This window comes from Physeter macrocephalus, chromosome 6, assembly GCF_002837175.3.
Source record: "Physeter macrocephalus isolate SW-GA chromosome 6, ASM283717v5, whole genome shotgun sequence".
In the NCBI taxonomy this organism is placed as follows: domain Eukaryota; kingdom Metazoa; phylum Chordata; class Mammalia; order Artiodactyla; family Physeteridae; genus Physeter; species Physeter macrocephalus.
In genome coordinates this window covers 48373868-48392611 of record NC_041219.1, presented here as the reverse complement: position 1 = coordinate 48392611, position 18744 = coordinate 48373868, and the positions used below count along the sequence as shown (strand labels likewise).

At 55.0% G+C, this 18744-nt stretch overlaps 1 protein-coding gene across 1 annotated transcript in view; it reads right to left on the bottom strand.

Annotated features, from left to right (window-relative positions):
• The window catches only part of FBLN1 (fibulin 1), a 45624-nt gene extending 38338 nt beyond the window's left edge, over nt 1-7286 (bottom strand). The window contains exon 1 of the mRNA XM_028490713.1: nt 7183-7286. Coding sequence (XP_028346514.1) covers nt 7183-7261 — 79 coding nt within the window. The 5' untranslated portion in view covers nt 7262-7286. The remainder of the gene's footprint in view (nt 1-7182) is intronic.
• Nucleotides 7287-18744: the final 11458 nt, after the last annotated feature.

Here is an 18744-nt window from a genome sequence, read left to right as displayed (position 1 = left end):
CGGGAGAGGCCACAACAGTGAGAGGCCCGCGTACCACAAAAAAATAAAAGAAAAATACTGGCTCAAAAAAAAAAAAAAAAGAAAGAAAGAAAAATACTAGCTCAGCCCATTAGCATAAAAACACTGAGAGCTAGCATCTAAAAACCAGTCCTGGCAACGTCCCAGCTACCACCCACGGTCTGGGGACCCCCCCGAGGGGGTGCCACTTTGCTGTTCCTCCTCCTCAAACTGCCTGGGAGGGCTCAGTGCCGTGGCCCCTTGTCCTCTCCCCCCAGTGCCCCCACCTCCCTGGGCGGCCTCATCCGGCCTCCCCCATCGGCCGAGACTCCCACACTTCTGTCTGCAGCCTGGTCTCGCCCATGAGCCCAGGCTCCACCCGGAAGTCTAATAGGAAACTTAAGGTTTCCACACAGGACTCTGATCGCACCCCCGCCCGCCCCTGCCCAGCTTCTCCACCTCAGTAATTAGCAGTCACCATGCATCCAGAGGCTGGAGCCCAAATAACCGGGCCAGCCTGAACTATTCCAACTCCCTCCTCCTCCACATCCAAGCCCTCGGCGAGTCCGTCCACGCCACCTCCCAAACGCCCCAGATCTGCCCACTTCCCTCTGGCCCGCAGATCCCTCCCCACACCCCACCGGGGCATCTTTGGCCCTGGACCCCGCAGGAGCCTCCCCCCAGCTTATTCCACCGCCATTCTGGTCTCCCTGTAATCCATCCACCATGCAGCACAGAGGGGCTTCTAGAAGTGTGAGTCAAGGAATGCCACTCCCCTCGCTGGAGATGCTCCGGCGCCTTCCCCGAGCATCTAGGATAAAATCCACGGTCCACACCCTGCACGACTGCCTTGCCCCTCCCGCCTTGGCCACCCCCTGGGGCACACGCCCCCTCCCCCCCCTTCACACCACCTCTCCAGCCCCTCTGGTACACCTGGTCCCACCTGGGGGCCTGCGTGCCGGCTGTCCCCTTTGCCCAAACGCTCTTCCCCAGGTCTTTTCACAGACGGCTCCTTGCCACTCACATCTGAGCTCAAGTATCACTTGCTCTCACTCGCTCCCCCCCTCCCCCGACACCCACTTGAGAGCCACCCGTGTCCCACTGTCACGTGTGTTACAGTCACTCCGGCACGGATGCCCACGATACCTTTCGTTAGTGCATCTGTTTCTGTGTTTACTCTTAGTGTGTGTAGTGGGTTCAACGGTGGCCCCTAGAAAGATGTGTCCATGTCCTGACCCCTGGAACCTGTGCATGTGACCTTATTTGGAATAAGAATCTTTGTCGATGGAATGAAGTATCTCAAGATGAGATCATCCTGGATTATCCAGGTGAGCCCTAAGTCCCACGAAAGTGTCCTTAGAGACGCACAGAGGAGATGCAGGGGGAGGCCACGTGAAGGTGGAGGCAGACTGGAGGGGTGCAGCCTCAAGCCAAGGAGTTCTGGGCGCCCCCCAGGAGCTGGAGGGGCCAGGACGGCGCCTCCCCCAGAGCCGTGGAGGAAGGGAAGCCCTCAGACGCCTTGATATCTGACTGCTGGCCTCCAGGACAGTGAGAGGGTTAAACTTCTGCTGTTTTAAGCCACTAGGTTGCAGCAATTCAGCCCAGAGCCACAGGAAGCTCACGCAGTACACAAGCTCCAGGATGCAAGGACCTTATCTGGCCTGTGTCGCTGGGGCCTCTTCCACGACCTGACTCCTCAATGAGCGTCTGTTGAATAATTGGAGGCACAAGCTGACACACGACGGCTGCGCGACAAACAGCTCCTCGGGGGCCACACCAGGCTCAAAGGAGACACTTGGGAAATGTCTGCTGAGTAAAACTGAAAAGCAGCCTACAAATGACACCACTTTGCAGCTGAGTGACCTTAGACAAGCCACTCTCCCCTCCTGGGCCTCCGTTTCCTCACCTATGTAAAGGGAGTGGGTCAGCTGATCTTCGATTTCCGTATCCCAACAGACAAACCATTCCTCCCCGAATTCTGCTCGAGTGCCCATCACAAAACCCGCCCTGGGCCCACGGCTGGTTCTTTGGTTCTTACATCTTTGATACAAACCACGAAGAGTAAGATCCCAGTGGATCCAGACCCCTGTCTCTTCTGGTATATTCCCTCTGAGTGGCCTGAAGCTGGCCATGCACGTGACAGCACACATCACGAACCCGTCACTGGGGGGAAAGAAGGCTCTGGGCCCCTGGCCTCGGGAAGGAACAACCGGGCGCCCTTGCCCATTGGATCCCCCAGGAAGTCGGGGGCAGAGCTGGGCGGGAACCTGGTTTCCAGACTCCTGGCCCCGGCCGTGTCGGCCCAGCGCTCTGACAAGTTTCCCTGGCAAGGCCGGTGGCGGTGTCCCCACGGATTAAGCAGGAACACGACTTAAACAACTTCCAGGGCTGTTCTCTTCAGAGGCCGGGCCTGCCCTGCTGTGTCCAGGACCCAAGACCAGCCAAGAGTACTCTCCTGTACAGAGGTGCCAGGAAAGGGGCGACTCTCTAGCCTGAGGGTGGTTCTGGACCGCTCCCGGCATCCCGAGGCCACAGTCAGCCAACCCCTGCAGGGCGATGAGCATTACAGGCTCTGGTGCTTTGGGGGGGCTCCTAGGCGCCACTCCAGATGGCAGGGAGGAGGCCCTGACTCGGGCCATACCTGAGGGACAGGTGCGACCAAGCCAGACCCCGGGCTGGACGGCCCAGCCAGCACAGGACAGGCTCATCCACAGATCTGAACCAAGACGGGTGCTGTCGTCCGGGGGGGCCACCTCCTGTCAAGCCAGCTGCGAGCCCCTCAAGGGCCCAGGCTGTGGCTCCCACTTCTGTGGTCTCCCCGCCCCGTCACCCCCCATGGAAAATGCCTGTTCTTTCAAAGGAGCCCCTCGTACACACAGCACTCGTTTCTGGCACTGAAGTGCCCGTCCAGCCGAGTGGTTAGGGGCACGGGGTCCCGAGTCCTCTATTTACTAGCACATCGTCCTGAGCAAGGACTGGTTGCCAGGACTGGATTTTAAATGGCCAAGATCACAGCATTTTTACGCTAATGGGCTGAGCCAGTATTTTTCTTGAACCTATTCTTCCTTTTGGAACCTGCTGCCCGCTAGAGTATACGCTCTGGGTCTTAGTTTACATGCCTGTAAAGTGGAAATAACAGTAGTACCTACTTCATGGGGCTGTCCAGAAGAACTAAGTTAGTGACTAAATGTAAAAGACCTCAATTATCCTAATTTCCTAGGGCAGAGAGTTTTCATTCTGTTTTTAAGGAGACAGAGCAGAGAGTGTGTGGGAGTCTCTCGAATCACTTTCAGGGCTGGGACCAGTCTCCTAACCCTGGTCAAGTGCTGAGCCCCGGCAATGGGTGGGTCGGTGTAGGACCCTCCTGTCCCAGCCTCTCGCTACGACCAGCCTGGGGCTTAAAGGCGGTGACCAGTGGAAAGAGTGCGGGCCGCAAAGCGCAGCCTCCTGTCCAGCCATGCCTGCTACGAGCTGGATGACTCGGGACAGATGACTTGGCCTCAGCGCCACATCCTCTCAGCTCTGAGCTCCCCTCCAGGCTGAAGGGTCTCTGATCCCAGGAAAGTTGACATAATGGGTGCCCCCCACCCCGTTTCGTTATCGGGCCACATGTGAGACCATTACAGGGAAACTGGAACCATATGAAGCCCGCAAAAGCATTATTAATGAAATTGTTATTATTTGATGTTTTGCAAAAGAAAAACCTCTTATTACGTAAAACATACTGGCAAAATACTCCCTATTAGAACTGTTTTCCTGCAAAGCTGCTCCACCCGCTGTGCTCACTGCTCAGAGCTCCACCTTCAGAGGAATGGGGGGGAGGTGTGTGCAGGGGGTTGGGGAAGGGGCTGCTGGAAAAGGTGCTAGGCACAGCGGTCTTCCCCAAGCATGAGGAGGGGGCAGAACTCCTAGAAGTCCCACGTTCTCTCTCACCTTCCGGACCTTAGTCCATGCTGCTCTCTCTGCCTGGGACGCCCTCCCCACCCTCCTCCCAGCCCTCCTTCTGTTCCTTCACATCCCAGTTTGCAAGCTGCTTCCTCCGGGAAGTCTTCCCTGACTCACTCCCAGTTGGAGTTGGTTTGTAATTGTTCACTTTTCTGGATCTCCCGGGAGATGTACCCCATGAGCAGAAGGGCCAGGTCTCTCTTCCTCCTTGCCGTATCCCCAAGACCTAGAACAGTGTCTGGCACAGAGCTGGCCCTCAGCAGATATTTCGCGTACAGACGACTGAACGCCTAAGGAGGCCAGCTGAGGCCACTTTGCATGACCTTTACCAACACGGCTTTGGCACTCGACAGCTGCCGCAGGTTCTGTGGCCCTGCTGGGCCTCCTTCCCAGCTCCTGGCTGGGGAAATGCAGTTTTAGGAGTGCAATCTTGGGGAAAAGGATACTGTCCTATCCTACTCTAGGAAGGAGACATCACAGATAACAGATAATAATAATACAGCTACCACGACAGGCACCGTCCTATGTTCTCTCCCTCAATCCTCCAGCCAAACTAAAAAGTTGGTCTGTTATCTCCATTTTACAAATGAGAAAACCACCAGATAAGCCCGTGGTTCTTTCCTGAGGGATGACAGGCAAAGATGTTTGCAGTCCCACAAAGGTTCCTGGCAGCCTGCTGGGTCCCAACGGTGAGTCACGCTCCCCCGCCACCATCAGAGGCGGCCAATGAGCCCAAGTTGGGCGTGGCCTTGGGGAGTGCCAGGAGGGGTCGTGACCCAGAGCTGTGGCTCCGCAGGAGAGGCCCTGGCACTGCACCCTCAGGGCTCACTGTCTCACGCTCCAGCAGACCCATCAGCCTGTCCAGCCCCTGCCACCCAACTGGGAAACTTCTAGGAGAGGCAGCGGTGCCGCCACGTGTTTCCAAGCCAAGTCCTCTCTCCCCTTTGTTCTCCTCCCAGCGATGTTCTCTGTAATCAGTCAGGAAGGCTGCCCGGCTGGAGCCAGAGGCCAAGAAGTCTTGGAGAAAACACAACCGTCTTTCCCAACACCGTCCTCCTCTCTTCTCCCACCCACCCTGGCTCTCAGGAAAACCCAGCTGGACAGATGGATACAGGACAGACCGGTGGTTCCAGCTCTGCCCCCGCACGAAAGTCCAGCCCCCTTCTGTGTTTCCGTGGCCAGGTCACCAAATGGGTTTCAGCAGATTAGCTAAAAGGCTCACCATCGAGGCCTTTTCCATGATCACTTTTAAACTGCATGTTTCCTCTTGGACCCCGCAGCTCCACAGAGGGTGGGGACAGTGTCACCCTCGGCCTTACAAGGCTTCAGGGAACCTTACAGCTTCTCAGTTTGCAGGCACAGAAAGGAACCGGGCAATTTTCTAACTCTCTCTCCCCAAACCATACTAAACTTCTTGAAACTCAAAAGAGGGACCTCCCAAAAGAGACAAAGGACCACAGCGTTCTCATCAGCGTGCAATTAAGGTTTCCTTTATACACTTCAAGCTAGGACCTTCTCTATGAAGAAGATGGCTGTAAGCCATCAGTCAGGCTTCAGCCTAGCAAGTCTCGCTCCTTCAAAGCTGGACACTGGCAGGCTGCAGGGGACCCTTCTCAAACAGTGGGCAGAAAAGAACAGCGATGGAGTCTCTGGGGACTCGGGCTCAGGAAAGTTCCACTAAGCTTTCTCTCTGCGCCTCAGTTTCCTTGGGTGTAAAATACAGGAGGTTCCGGGGCCCCTTCCATTTCCAACAGGAGTCTTGTGTGGCCCCCAGTCTAAGGCCCCTCTGGGCTTTCTTTCACTTCAGCCAGGGGTCACCAGAATGCCCTTCTTTCCCTGCCTGCCTGACCAGCTCCTGCGCAAACGCCATCTCCTCCAGGAAGCCTCCGGTAAGCCCCAGGGCCTGGGATGGCTCTTGCTGTCAATGCTGAGCCCTGCACTCCCCCCCACCATGAGATGTCCCCCCCCAGACATGCCCAGGATGGAGCCGATGCCTGGAACAGCCAGAGCTCCGTGAAGGTCTGCTGCAGGGAGCCACTGAGCCAAGAAACCTCTGCACACACACTCCCACCCCCCCCCACCCCCACCCCCGTCAGCCTCTCCAGGAATCCCTGAATCCTGGCAAAGCATTAGCTGCGACCAATGACCTTTGACAGAGGAGGAGGGTGGTCCCCAGAATTTAAAAGAAACTCAACTAAGCCAGAGATAAAGAATCTGGGAGGCCAAGGGTGGTCGGGGCTCTAATCTGGGCCTGGCCCCAGGAAGGCTGGCCTGGCTAATGACTGATGAGCCACGGGTCAGCAGAGAGGTCAGAGGTCATGGCTGTGATGGGGGGGGCCTTGTGGTCACCCCTGAGGAGCTAGGCCTTGAGGATTAAGGAAGAAAGGATGAGCCGGGTGCCTGCCATCCCAGTGCTGTCTGTCCCAGGGCTGGGAGCTCTGGGCCACGGGTCTGCTGGTGGAGACCCCCTAGCAACCCTCTGCCACCAGGTGGCTGGGTTCGGAGGTGGCCTGTCCCCAGCCACAACTGAGTCTGGAGGCTGGCAGGACCCCGTGTCTCGGGGTCCTCGGTGTCTCAGGTGGGCAGGCAGGGGTCTCCGCACACACAGCCATGGCCCTGAACACCTTCAGCCCACTCCCTTCCTCTCCGCTTTCTTCATGTCCGCCTCCTACCCCATGACTGCTTTTGTCTCTTGGGCAAATTACTGTCCCCACTGCCCAGCAAGCTGGGCACCACAGCGCCTGCGCAGGGGTGGAGGTGGGGGCAGTGGGGACAGGTACGCCAGGGGCGCTCAAGGTGCAAGGCGCAGGCACGGGGTGGTGCAAGGCCGGGGGGGGGGGTCCCTGGCAACCACCGGCCAGCCTTCCTCTCCCCCAGCCCGCACCCTGGCCCCAGGGGGTGGGTGGGCGCTAGGGTGGGCAGGGTGGATGCGAGAGGGCCGGCAGGAGGATGTGTCTGCAGGAATCCGTCTTTAAAACAAATCCCCACGTCAGCGAGGTGGTCAGGACCGAAGCCAGGAGACGGGTCGGGGTCGGGGGGGGCGCGTCGCCGGGGCCTGGCGGCAGCGCAGCACAAACAGCCCGAGGGCCGCGGAGGGGCGCAGCGCCGGCCGACGCTCCCGGGCGCCGGCAGCTCCAAAAGTCGCACGGGGCGCGGGTCCGGGCGGTCGGGGTGCCGGGGAGTCAGTAACGCGGGGGCCGTGGGCTCGGGGCGCTCCCTCCCCCCGCCCCGCGCCCCTACCTTGGGCCGCCAGCAGCGAGAGGCCGCCGAGCAGCAGCAGCCACAGCGGGGCCCAGCGCGACGGGGCGGCGCGCTCCATGGGCGGCGGGCGGCGGGCGGACAAAGGCGCGGGGCGCGGGGCGCGGGGCGCGGCTCCGGGCGCGGCACGCGGGCAGCGCGGGCTCCGAGCTCCAGCCGAGCCTCCGCAGCCAACGCAGGGCCCCGGCCGCGCGGTTCAATTATCCCGCCCCGGAGGAGGGCGCGGGGGAGGGCGCGGCGGAGGCGGGGCCGCGGGGCGCCCGCTCCCCTCCCCCCTCGACCGCTCCCCGCCCGCGACCTCCGGGGCCCTCCCTCCCGGCACCCCAGGCCCGAGGGGCGCGCAGGCCCACGGCCGGGCTGGGAGCAGCGACCCCGGACTTCCCCCTGGTGGGGGCCGGGGAAGGGGGGCGCCGTCGGGCGGGAGGCACCCCCCCTCACCCCTCACCCCCCCTGCGCCAGTGAAACCCGATCCACTCCCCACCCATCGGCCGGAGGGGCGGGCTGGGTGGCAAAGGTTAGCTCCGCCCGACTCCGCCAAAAGGGAAGTCAGGCTGCGCGGGGTCCCCAGGGTCGGAGGCGCCTTCTGAGGGGGAGTAGGGGTGGTGACCATTCGGGGGGCTCCCTGTGGGACCCGGCCCCGAGTAACGCCCCGAACCCGCGGCCTGCGGGTTTCGCGCCTTCTCCAGCCCCGCGCGCGGGTCGCCCGGGGCTCTGCAGGTCGGTGGCTCACTCGAGGCGTGTCCCGGGCTGCGACCTGGCTCTGCCCTCAGGGGACCGGTGGGGCGGGCAGCGGGCAGACTCCACCGACCTCGCAGCATCCGTGGAGGGTGATGAACCCGGGACACCCAACTGCGGGGAGAAAGAGATTCTTTTTGCCGGAGAGGAAGCAGGCTTTGCGCTGGGCCTGTGTAGAAATTCATGGCTGCGACCAGTCGCTGGTTACTAAGGATGAATCAGTCCGTTGGGACCATAAACAGATGTATTTAAAAGAAGAAGAAAAACAAAAACAAACCGTGTACGGGTCAGACTGGGGAGCAATGGGATGAGACCCACAGGAGCACCGTTAGCCAAGGGTAGGGGCCCCCGAGGGGCCCCCGACCCAGGGTTTACAGCCAGCAGAAAGGCACATACGTGTCGTGCAGCGTGCACCAAGAGACAGAAAGTCCTGTAGCAGAGTGTTCGCTGCAGCGTAGTTCGTAACGGCTTCCGACAGGGCAGGCCCCAACCTCAGCAGCAGCGTAATGAAAGCACTGGGCAGTCAGGTTGGAGCACTACACAGCCCTGAAAAGTGAGAGCTCTACGACCCAGGCAGCTACAGGGAGGCTCTCAGAAACGTGCCAGACGCTGAAGAACACTTCCTGCAGGATTCTGTTGTTACGAAGGACAGGAACAAGTTAGAAGTCAGGAGAGTGATGACCCTGGGGTTGGGTTAGGGGCTGGAGGGGGCATGAGGCAGTTTTCTGTGGGGCCAGTTAGGATGTTTTTAAAAATCTCTGTATTGGTTTCAAGGTTGGGTTCAGTGTGTGAAATTTTATGAAGCTGCTCACTTACATGTGCCCTTTTCTGAATGAATGATAGATTTAAAAATCAAAACCAGAAAGACAGGGCTTCCCTGGTGGCACAGTGGTTGAGAGTCCGCCTGCCGATGCAGGGGACACGGGTTCGTGCCCCGGTCCGGGAAGATCCCACATGCCGCGGAGCACCTAAGCCCGTGCGCCACAACTACTGAGCCCGTGAGCCACAACTACTGAAGTCCGCGCACCTAGAGCCCGTGCTCGGCAACAAGAGAAGCCACCGCGGTGAGAAGCCCGTGTACCGCAGCGAAGAGCAGCCCCTGCTCCGCAACCAGAGAAAGCCCGCGCGCAGCGACCAAGACCCAACGCAGCCAAAAAAACAACAACAACAACAACAACAGAAAGACACAGCACTCATCTCCCCACAGGTTACCTCCTAAGTCTGAGGTTTGCAAAGAGCCCAGAAAAGCTCATGAAAGGGGCCCACTTGCTAATGGCCTCCTGGGTTAAGGAGGCTTCCCAGAAAGGGGACGTGGGACCGGCCCTTGAAAGACGAGCAGTAGAGGGAGAAGGGTTTCCTGGACAGAGGGCGTAGCATCTGCAAAGTGTGGAGGCATCAGACAGCCTGGGCAGCTCAGGAAGATTATCCGGTCCATTCTGACTGGACGATGTGGGTCCCTGAAGCCCGCAGATGTGTAAGGTCCTGAAGGCAGTTGGATAAAGGGTGAGTGGGGAGCTCTAAGCTGGAGGCAGATTGGAGACTCATTAGTACTTTAATATTAATTTGATGTTTTTAAGCCACGGGAGAATCAGGGTGCCGTGGAAGGAGGTTAGAGAACCAGGGAAAGTGTAGTGTGTGTAGTAGATTGTATGCTCTTATGTTATTTCGTTAATACAACAGCCCCAGGAGGCTTTAGTACTCGTATTCTGCAGATGAGGAAACCAAGGCTCAGAAAGGTGAGGTCATTGGTAAAATTCTCATGACCAGTGGTTGGCGCTCTGGGGTCTGAATCCAGGCCATCTGACTCCCAATCCCGGGCTCATCTGTATCCAGGGTTCTGTTTTTCACCGAACACTATAGCATAAACATTCCCCCTCTTATTAGAAATCTACATTACACATCCAGTGAGTGAATAGTATAAAAGTTGTACACACGTTTACTTAACCACTCTCCTATTATTGGACATTTAGATCATTTCAGCGTTGGGGGTTATAAATCATGCTGCAGTGAAACCAGTGTGCTCTGGGCTCAGCTCCCCGCGTGGATACACTAGAAGAGCAGATGCTACACCCAGGAATGGACTGATGCACATCCCCAGAGAGAGACAGGAGCTGAGCCGAGGGTGTCTCCACCTCCTCTGCAGCACGAATATCTTTGTTTAATCTGGGCTATTTCCACAGTCAAAAGGACGGGTGTCTCAATGTTTCAATGTATGTCTTTAATCATCACAGAGGTTGAACATTTTTCATATTTGTATTTCTCTCTCATAACTTTTCGCGCAGGCTCAGCGGCCGTGGCTCACGGGCCCAGCCGCTCCGCGGCACGTGGGATCCTCCCGGACCGGGGCGCGAACCCGGTTCCCCTGCATCGGCAGGCGGACGCGCAACCACTGCGCCACCAGGGAAGCCCTCTCATAACTTTTATTCGTTTATTTTTACAATAGCAGAATTGTTTATTCTAGTGAAAAGCTAGAAAAAATGCAATGTCTGACAATAGCTTATTCATGGTACGTACGATTGAATTCAACAATGTCAATAGTCAGTGATGCAGCAGAATATCGTGCCACAGTTGAAAGGGCTAAACGCGATGCTTTAGTAGAAATATGATCTTTGCGAACTAATAGTATGTGAAAAGAAAAAGGAAAACAAGACTGAGTGTGAACGTACAGATTCACACTGCAGTTATGACTCTGTAAAAGCTATAGTCGTGCAGCTGAAGATCAAAAGGGAGCTAAATGAAAGTGGGTTTTGTGTTTGACTAGTGAAAATGTTGTTACTTTTAATTTTTATGTTTTAGGATACAATTGAGACAAGGAGGAATAATTGTACCAGAAACCTGGAGTGATATAACTCCTGCACATAAACTTGACTCTGAGTTTCTTGGCAAACAAAGCAAAAATCAAATTATGATCACTTATGCAGTCCCTGTTTTCTGACCAAAGGAAATGTATCATTTTATCTGGAGAGACAAGTTTCTTTCTGGCACTAAATTCTAATCATTTTCTTTCTGGGTCTTGAGGTAAGAGTCCGGAAACTTGATGAGCTGCACATTTGCTTGTAGTTTGTGGAAGATGGGCTGGTCTTCAGAGAGGTTCCACGGAGGGAATTAGGGACCAAGGGCCCCCCGCCCCACCGCCACCTGGCCCCCAGTCCAGGACAAGATGACACACACCCCTCGGATTCTGCTCCAAGCAGGAAGTCATTCGTTATGTCCCGTTGTGACAGTCCAGCTTTCTCCTATCTCTGAGAAGCAGAACAAATGCTTGCCCTCCTCCACATAACAAATAATTCTCCATTTTGTTTGAAAGATCATTGTGGACACACGTGGACTGTTTTTCCCCAGGTCAGAAAGCAAATGTCTTTGACGCCGCCCAGCCTCTGGAGGACAGGACCGCCGTGGTTTCTCGCATGACGTGCTGCTACGCACGCGGGTGGTTTTCTCAGGGCAGTGGCTGCCCTGGCCCCTGCCCACTGCTCCAGGCTCATCTTGGCCCTGCACCCCTCACGCCCTGGCGGCAGCCCCCTGGCCTTTGCATGGCTCCTAGAACACCCAAGCTCCTCCCCTCCCTTCCTGCCTCTCCGCGCGGCCAGCCCCATCCGGTCCTTCAGGTCTCAGCCGAGATGCCACCCGCTTCATGACACTTCTCCCTTTCATACTCCTTTCTTCCTTTGTTGAAGTGTTGGTTTTCTCTCCACCCACTAACCCACTAGCTCCCTGAGGGCCAGGACTGTGTCTGCACACCTCGGGTCCTCAATAAATCCTGTCGAGGGACTTCCCTGGCCATCCGGTGGTTAAGAGCCCGCGCTTCCACCGCAGGGGGCGAGGGCTCGATCCCTGGCTGGGGAACTAAGATCCTGCATGCCGCGGGGCACGGCCAAAAACCAAATCCTGTCTAGTGTGTGAATGGAGAAGCGGCCTTTCCAGCAGCTGGCAGTGCAGCGTGGAGAGCAAGCACGGCTTTGAGTCAGGGCCACGCCCAGCATCAAAAGCTCCACTGAGATGGGCATCCTCCCCCCCACGTGACGGCTGGGGAGACTGCGGCTCAGGGGCGTGGCAGAGCTGGCGCCCAGTGTGGCCCCAGACGCTGCCCTCTGCCACCCTGGGAACTGGCCCAGGGTGCCATCCAAGCACCTCTGCCCCTGAGCCCATTCACCGCCCCCTCTGGGTCCCTTCTCCACTCCACTGGCGTCTTTCCTCTTGCGGAAGGTATTCCTCAGAGGCGCAATCGTGTGACCAGGGGGACAAGTGCAAAAAGTCCCAACCCTTCAAGTGGGCTCCCAAAACGAGAGCTTCCAAATTGTGCCAAGTACACAAGCTGTGGAGAAGCCCTGGGCTCTCCCGGACCTCCCACAGACGCCTCTCTCTCCTGACTCTTACACCTTGAACCTGTGCCCCCCACGCAGCACGGCAGCCCCTGTCGTCAGGGCCGCCGGTGACCGGGAAGGGACCGGAAATCCCTGCCTGGGCCCGTCTCATTCGTCCACCTCCCCGCTGACGGCAAAGGATGTTGTTCCCATCTGTCCCGCACCTTTGCACGTCTCCGCCTTTGATCCCATTTCACTCTGCACGAACCCTCTTTCACAGCAGGGGCGGGGGCAGGACCATAGAGGAAACTGCCAGCCTCACGTGGACCAGCAGCAGGGCCGGGACGCACCCAGGCATGTCTGGGTCCTGAGCCCACGCATTCATCACCAGCCCACAGCGCCCACCCAGCACGGTGGCAGCTGGTTGGTGAGTGAGTGTCCTGGGCTGAATTAAGTCCCCCGCAAAAGTCACAAGTCCTAACCCCCAGTACTTCAGAATGTGACTGTATTCGGAGACCAGGCCATTGAAGAGGGGTTCACATTAAATGAGGTCATTAGAGTGGTCCCCCATCCCGTAGGACCGGGGTCCTTAGAAGAAGAGGAGGTGCGGTCACAGACACACACAGAGGAAAGACCATGTGAGGACGCGGGGTGAGGAGAGCCATCTACACGCCAAAGAGAGAAACCTCAGAAGGACCAGCTCTACCAACCCCTGGATCTCAAACTTCTGGCTCCCAGAACCGTGAGGAAATACCTTTCTATCGTTAAGTCTGCTGGTCTGTGGTTGTTTGTTATGCAGCACTAGCAGGCTGATACAGTTAGAGAGGGGTTCGGAAGAGGTAGTCCGTGTCTGTGGTCAGGGACTCTGTAAATAGGCGTTGGGACCAGGGAAGGAAGCAGGTGGGGGAGCGACAAGGTCCGAGGAACTTTTGTTACGTCAGCTGTCCTGGAACTCTCCGTGGATCAGAAGAAGAATCATCAGGGCAAATTCAAAGAAAAACCGCCACCGTTTAATTTTCTGTGAAAAGATAGTTCTCGAGGAGCTGTACTCTGCTTTGGAGACTATATAAAGCTGCTGCCTCGCACAAACGAAAGCCCAGAAAACAGAAGAGCCCCTGATGAGAGCCTGACGCTGGGGGTAGGGGTGTGATGCGAGGCTGTCCTAAGAGCAGGGAAGTAGAGATGGGAAAGGTGATTGTTATAAAGGTTAAAACCATTGGAGCTCCTGTGGTCAAAGAAGAAAAGGAGGAGGAGGAGAGGAGGAGGAGGAGGAGAAGCCATTCCATGGCTGAAACACATGTAATTTTGTTTTGACAAAACGAAACTCTAACTGCTGAGGTTCTGGAAGAACTCTCTCCGGGTGCCCTGGGGGCAGCCGTGGAGGCTGGGAAGGCTTGAGTTTGGGTTTTTGCTTGTTTCAGGGCAGATTTGCATTTCTTTCGTTGTTGGCCGCGGACAAAAGAATGATGATCTTTAAATTTCCTGCTAGTCCAGAAAAGTGAACGGGATTATAATAGTCATCTATCTGTTTTCCACCTTTGTTTGAGGAATTCCCCACTTTAGAGCCTCATGGGGAAGCACTGCTTTCTTCCCACTGCAGAAACTAAACCCTCACGTCCCCACACCAGCCTCCCTTAAAGCTAGGGTGCTGGCCTGTGACCAAGGCGAGCCAGTCTCATGGAACTGCCCCCGATTTTGTAGAGGCAGCTGGTGATGGAAGGAAGCAGAGTTGGTGGCGAATCCATTTCGTCAGCAGTTAAAAGCAGCAGCAGCAAGAACATGGAATTTCTGGGGGGTCAGTGCTGGAAGCAGAGCAAGCCGTGGCATCCGGTGCTAGTGGCATGGTGGGAGCTGGCAGTGACATCACCTGACTGGTTGTGTGCCCTGAATTTGGCTGTAGCCCTGGCTTTACTCCGAGTGTCCCTGGTCTAGCCCAGGTGTAGGCTCCGTCTGCCGTATTTCTGATAATTCTACAAGCTACCCGATACCATTTCGATACATTTCTTTCTATTTACTTCAACCAGAGTTGGTTTCCACAGCTTGCAACTAACAGTCCTGATTGATACAGGGATTGTTACAGAATTAGTGGAGGACAGTCCCCTAAGGATGGTGGATGCTGAACAGGGGCCTTAATTTGATTGCATCTGGATGTAACATCTGGACGTGAGGTTGGTTGCCTCTGGGTGGGGGAAAGTTAATAACTTTGTAGTGGAATGTGAGACAGCTGGATTGAGTTAAGCAAAAACAAGTTTGTATGTAGAGAGCAAGGGTGTGTGGGTGTACTGAGCAGCCGAGGGGTGGAATGTGGTAGGCACCTTTGAGAAATGAAGCCCAGCCCATGACTCCCTCTTCTTTGAGAGCTGCAACTTTTTTTTTAATATAGACTTTACTAGTTTAACCTTTTTTTTTTTTTTAACTTTTTTTTGGCCACGCTGCACAGCTTGTGGTATCTCAGTTCGCTGACCAGGGATTGAACCCAGGCCGCAGCAGTGAGAGCACTGAATCCTAACCACTAGACCACCGAGGGACTCCCTGAGAGCCGCAGCTTTTATTAAAATTTTGCAATTTTTTTTTTAAAGTGCAGATCTTACATCTTAATTCTTTAGTTCTGAGCACTTTGTATTTTTTATTGTCATTCTGAATGGAATACTTTTCCCATCACGTTTTCTAATTTGTTACTGCTGATGGAAAGGAAAGCTATAAGTTTTTACAGATTCATTATGGACAACCATGTGTACATTATGTACAATTATATTTATTGCCATGAGATTTATAGTAGAAACATAAACACAAATGGAAGCATAATAACTAGTGTGTAATATAGAGGAATAGTTAGGTAAATACATGACAGATCCCCACTATGGAAGATCATATAATTGTTTTTTTTTTTTTTAATTTGTATTGGAGTGTAGTTGATTTATCAGGGAACTATTAAATTTAAACTATGAAGACCATTGCAACAGAGGTGCCTGTTTTTTAAATAAAATAAAAAAGCAGAACTTAACATTGGATATACACTAGGCTTTGTTTTTTTGTTTATTTAAAAATTAATTAATTTATTTATTTTTGGCTGCATTGGGTCTTTGTTGCTGCTCGCGGGCCTTCTCTAGTTGTGGCGAGCGGGGGCTACTCTTTGTTGCGGTGTGCGGGCTTCTCATCGCTGTGGCTTCTCTTGCTGCAGAGCACGGGCTCTAGGTGCGCAGGCTTCAGTAGCTGTGGCACGCGGGCTCAGTAGTTGTGACTCACGGGCTCTAGAGCGCAGGCTCGGTATTTGTGGTGCACAGGTGTAGTTGCTCCGTGGCATGTGGGATCTTCCTGGTCAGGGCTCAAAGCCGTGTCCCCTGCACTGGCAGGTGGATTCTTAACCACTGCGCCACCAGGGAAGCCCCAGGCTTTGTTAAATTGTATATAAATATGAAGACTACTGGAAGAAAAAGGCAGTGTCATTAGGACAGTGGCATTTGCTGGTCTTTCTGCCCTGCATATTTGTTCCTCTGCACATGTATTACTTTTACATTGAAGAAAAAAATCTAAGGCCACAGGAGTGGTTCTGCAGAACTTGTTTTTACGAAGTTGGAAGTTCTACCTCTACCCTAAGAAAACAAGCCATTGTTTCTTTGTTTTGAGTTTTTTAGGTTTATAATATACTTTTAACTGTAACCACATTGCAGAAGATTGGGAAGACGGAGAAAAAAAATTTACCCATAATCTCATTCTCTTGACGCAAGTAGAATGGTGGTACATTTAGTTCCTGTGTTTTATATGCATAGTTTACGTAGCTCGTCTCGGGGCACATAGTTTGCAACCTGATTTCCTTAACTAACCTCTTCTCATAACCGTGCTCCCCGTTGCCTCAGAGCCTCCACAGCCATCCTTGCCAGTGGGGGATAAAATACCATCAAGCTGGGGAAATATCATCAGCTCATGCCTTGTTGGATAATCAGGTTGATTCCAGGTTCTTTGGTGTTATAAGAAATACTGCAAGGACTGTTTATTTGTTCGTGAGCCTTTCCATATTTGGGGTTATTTCTTTAGGACAGATTCCCAGAAGTCAGATGAACAGGTCAAAGGGCACATGCTGCTCTAATGAGCATCTCTTTCTAAGTTGGCCCAGACACCTGCCGTTCGCTGGAAGGACAAATGGTTCTAATTAAATAAAGGCCTGAACTTTCTTCATAGGTTCCAGCTGTGTGTACGGGGGAGTCGCTGGGGTCTTTGTGACCAGAGCAAACTTGTTAAACTAAATGGTGGGGGCAGGGTGTCTCTGTAGGTAGTGTTTTTCTAAAGGAACACAACAATCTTTCGATTGTATGGATTCATGTTTTAGGACAATCTGTAGAGCTGTGAGCCTTACCAAGTGTCTGCTTTGCTTAACAAGGAGCAGACCCACCAGGCCTTCCCTGAGGCCACCATCATCCCAAAGTTTATGAAGCGCTTCCATCTCTCTTTGCCACAAATTGCCCCCGTTCTATGGATGAGAAAACTGAGGCTGAAATAGGTGAAGGGACTTGCTGGGAGCACACAGCAGTTAAGTAGCAAAACCAAAGCTCAGTCTCGTCCCTCCAGCTCCAGGGCCACTTCAGAATCAATCCATGTGGGACTGGATTTGATCATTCACAAAGACTGAGCACAGATCTGTGCCAGGCCTGGAGGTGTCCAGCCTGGCTCCCAGGAGCTCACGGTCTGGGGGAGGCCACAGGTGCCCTGAGAAGACGCAGGATGCAGGGAGCAGGGGGTCTCTCAGGCATGCCCAGCAGAAGTTTGCCGGGTGGGCAAGGAAAGAAGGAGGAGAGTGGGTGGTGCATTTGGGCAAGTGGGCCCTGGGCCTGGCTTTCAAGAAACTCAGCTCCAGGTCTCCCGATGGAGACAGTGTGTGAAGCAAACCCTAAAGGAAGATGGTCAGGATTCCCCTGTACACATAGAGCGCCAAGGGACAAGGTTAGAGGACACCGCAGCCCCCGTCTAGCCCCATCTCACTCCTGGCAGCGTCTCCTGATGACTAAGAGCAAGCTCTGACCTCACAGACCTCTGTTAAAACACTGCCTCCACCCCTCACTGGCTGGATGCCCTTAGGCAGGTCACTTACCTGCTCTGAGCTGCAGAGGCTTCTTTATAAAAAAAGGATATTGACATCACCCTCATACCGGTGCTGGGAGGATTAACTTGGATACCATTGTGAAGCTTCTAGACCTGTGCTTTGCACGTGAAACCATCTGATAAGTGTTAGCTCTCATGGAGGAGGAGACGAAGGGGGTGGGGGAGGAGGATGTAGCAGGGAGAGCTGGTCTTGGAAGACTTCATGGAAACTTGAGCTGGGGAGAGGATGAAGAATTCCATGGACAGAGATGGGAGGGGAGAGACGCCCAAGGCAGAAAGAACAACAAAGGTTTGGAGACAGGCCTTGGCCTCTGCAGGTGGGCCTGGCGTCTCTGTATGTCTACATCCTGGTATGTCTTTATGGAGCCCTGACCAAGGGCCAGGTCCTGTGCCACGTGTTGGCACATGATCAGCTGAGGTCCTCCTAGAAGCTGGTGCGCTGGCGAGCTGCCGTTTTACAGAGGGAGGCCCTGGGGGTTGGATGACCACCGGTATCCAGGTGTACACCGTGCTCAGGGCACAAGGTGGCCTCCTCCGATGTCTCTACCTTGGCTGCTGGGCCTGGCCCCTCACCTTCCTTCGGGCAGCCTGGCTTTGCTCAGGATGGCTTCCCGCTTCCTCTTGCCGTGTGGCCATGTGGTAGGGGTGGCCAGGAGAAGCCTTGCACGTACCACAAGCTTTACAGCAAGAAACCAGGCCAGGCCCCTGGGCTGTCCTGGAGGGCTGCGATGTTTGCGGCTGTGGCCACGACCCTGCCCAGGGTCCAGTCAGCCCCACGCCCGCCGCTCCCTCCCACAGTGTCGGGACAGTGGGCGATAGCAAAGAGATCTTGCTGCGTCTCTGCTACCTCCTCTCTGTCTGCAGGACCACGTCCAGGACCTCAGACTGCCAGATGAGGCCCCTGGACAAACTGCCCTGTTTCCTTCAGCTTCCTCTCCAGCCTCTTCTCTCTGCACACCCAGCTCACTCATCCATTCACTCGCCAAGTATTTTATTGAGCACCTACTACGTGCCAGGCACTGTCCTAGATGCGGACATGAACCAAACAGACAAAATCCTGCCTTCGTGGAGCGGCTGCTATGGGGGATGGAGTTTCCATTCAGACATGAAACATCCCTCCTCTGGCTGAGCTGCCATTCCCTCCCCTGCAGGCCCTCCTCCTCCTGGCAAGCCCATTCTCACCCTTCAAAAGCTACCCCAGGTGTCCCGACTGTCTCAAGGACAGTGTAATGAGGGGTTGGGCCACCTCTGCACCACCCCTCCTGGCCCCCCACCCCCACCCCGCCCCGGCCACAGACAGAAGCTTCGGGATCTGAGAGACACATCTGACAAGGCACCAAGTGACCGCTGCAGGGGCCTCCGACTTTATCTTCGGTTTTAGTTTCAGTCTTAACAGGAAAAGTGCAGT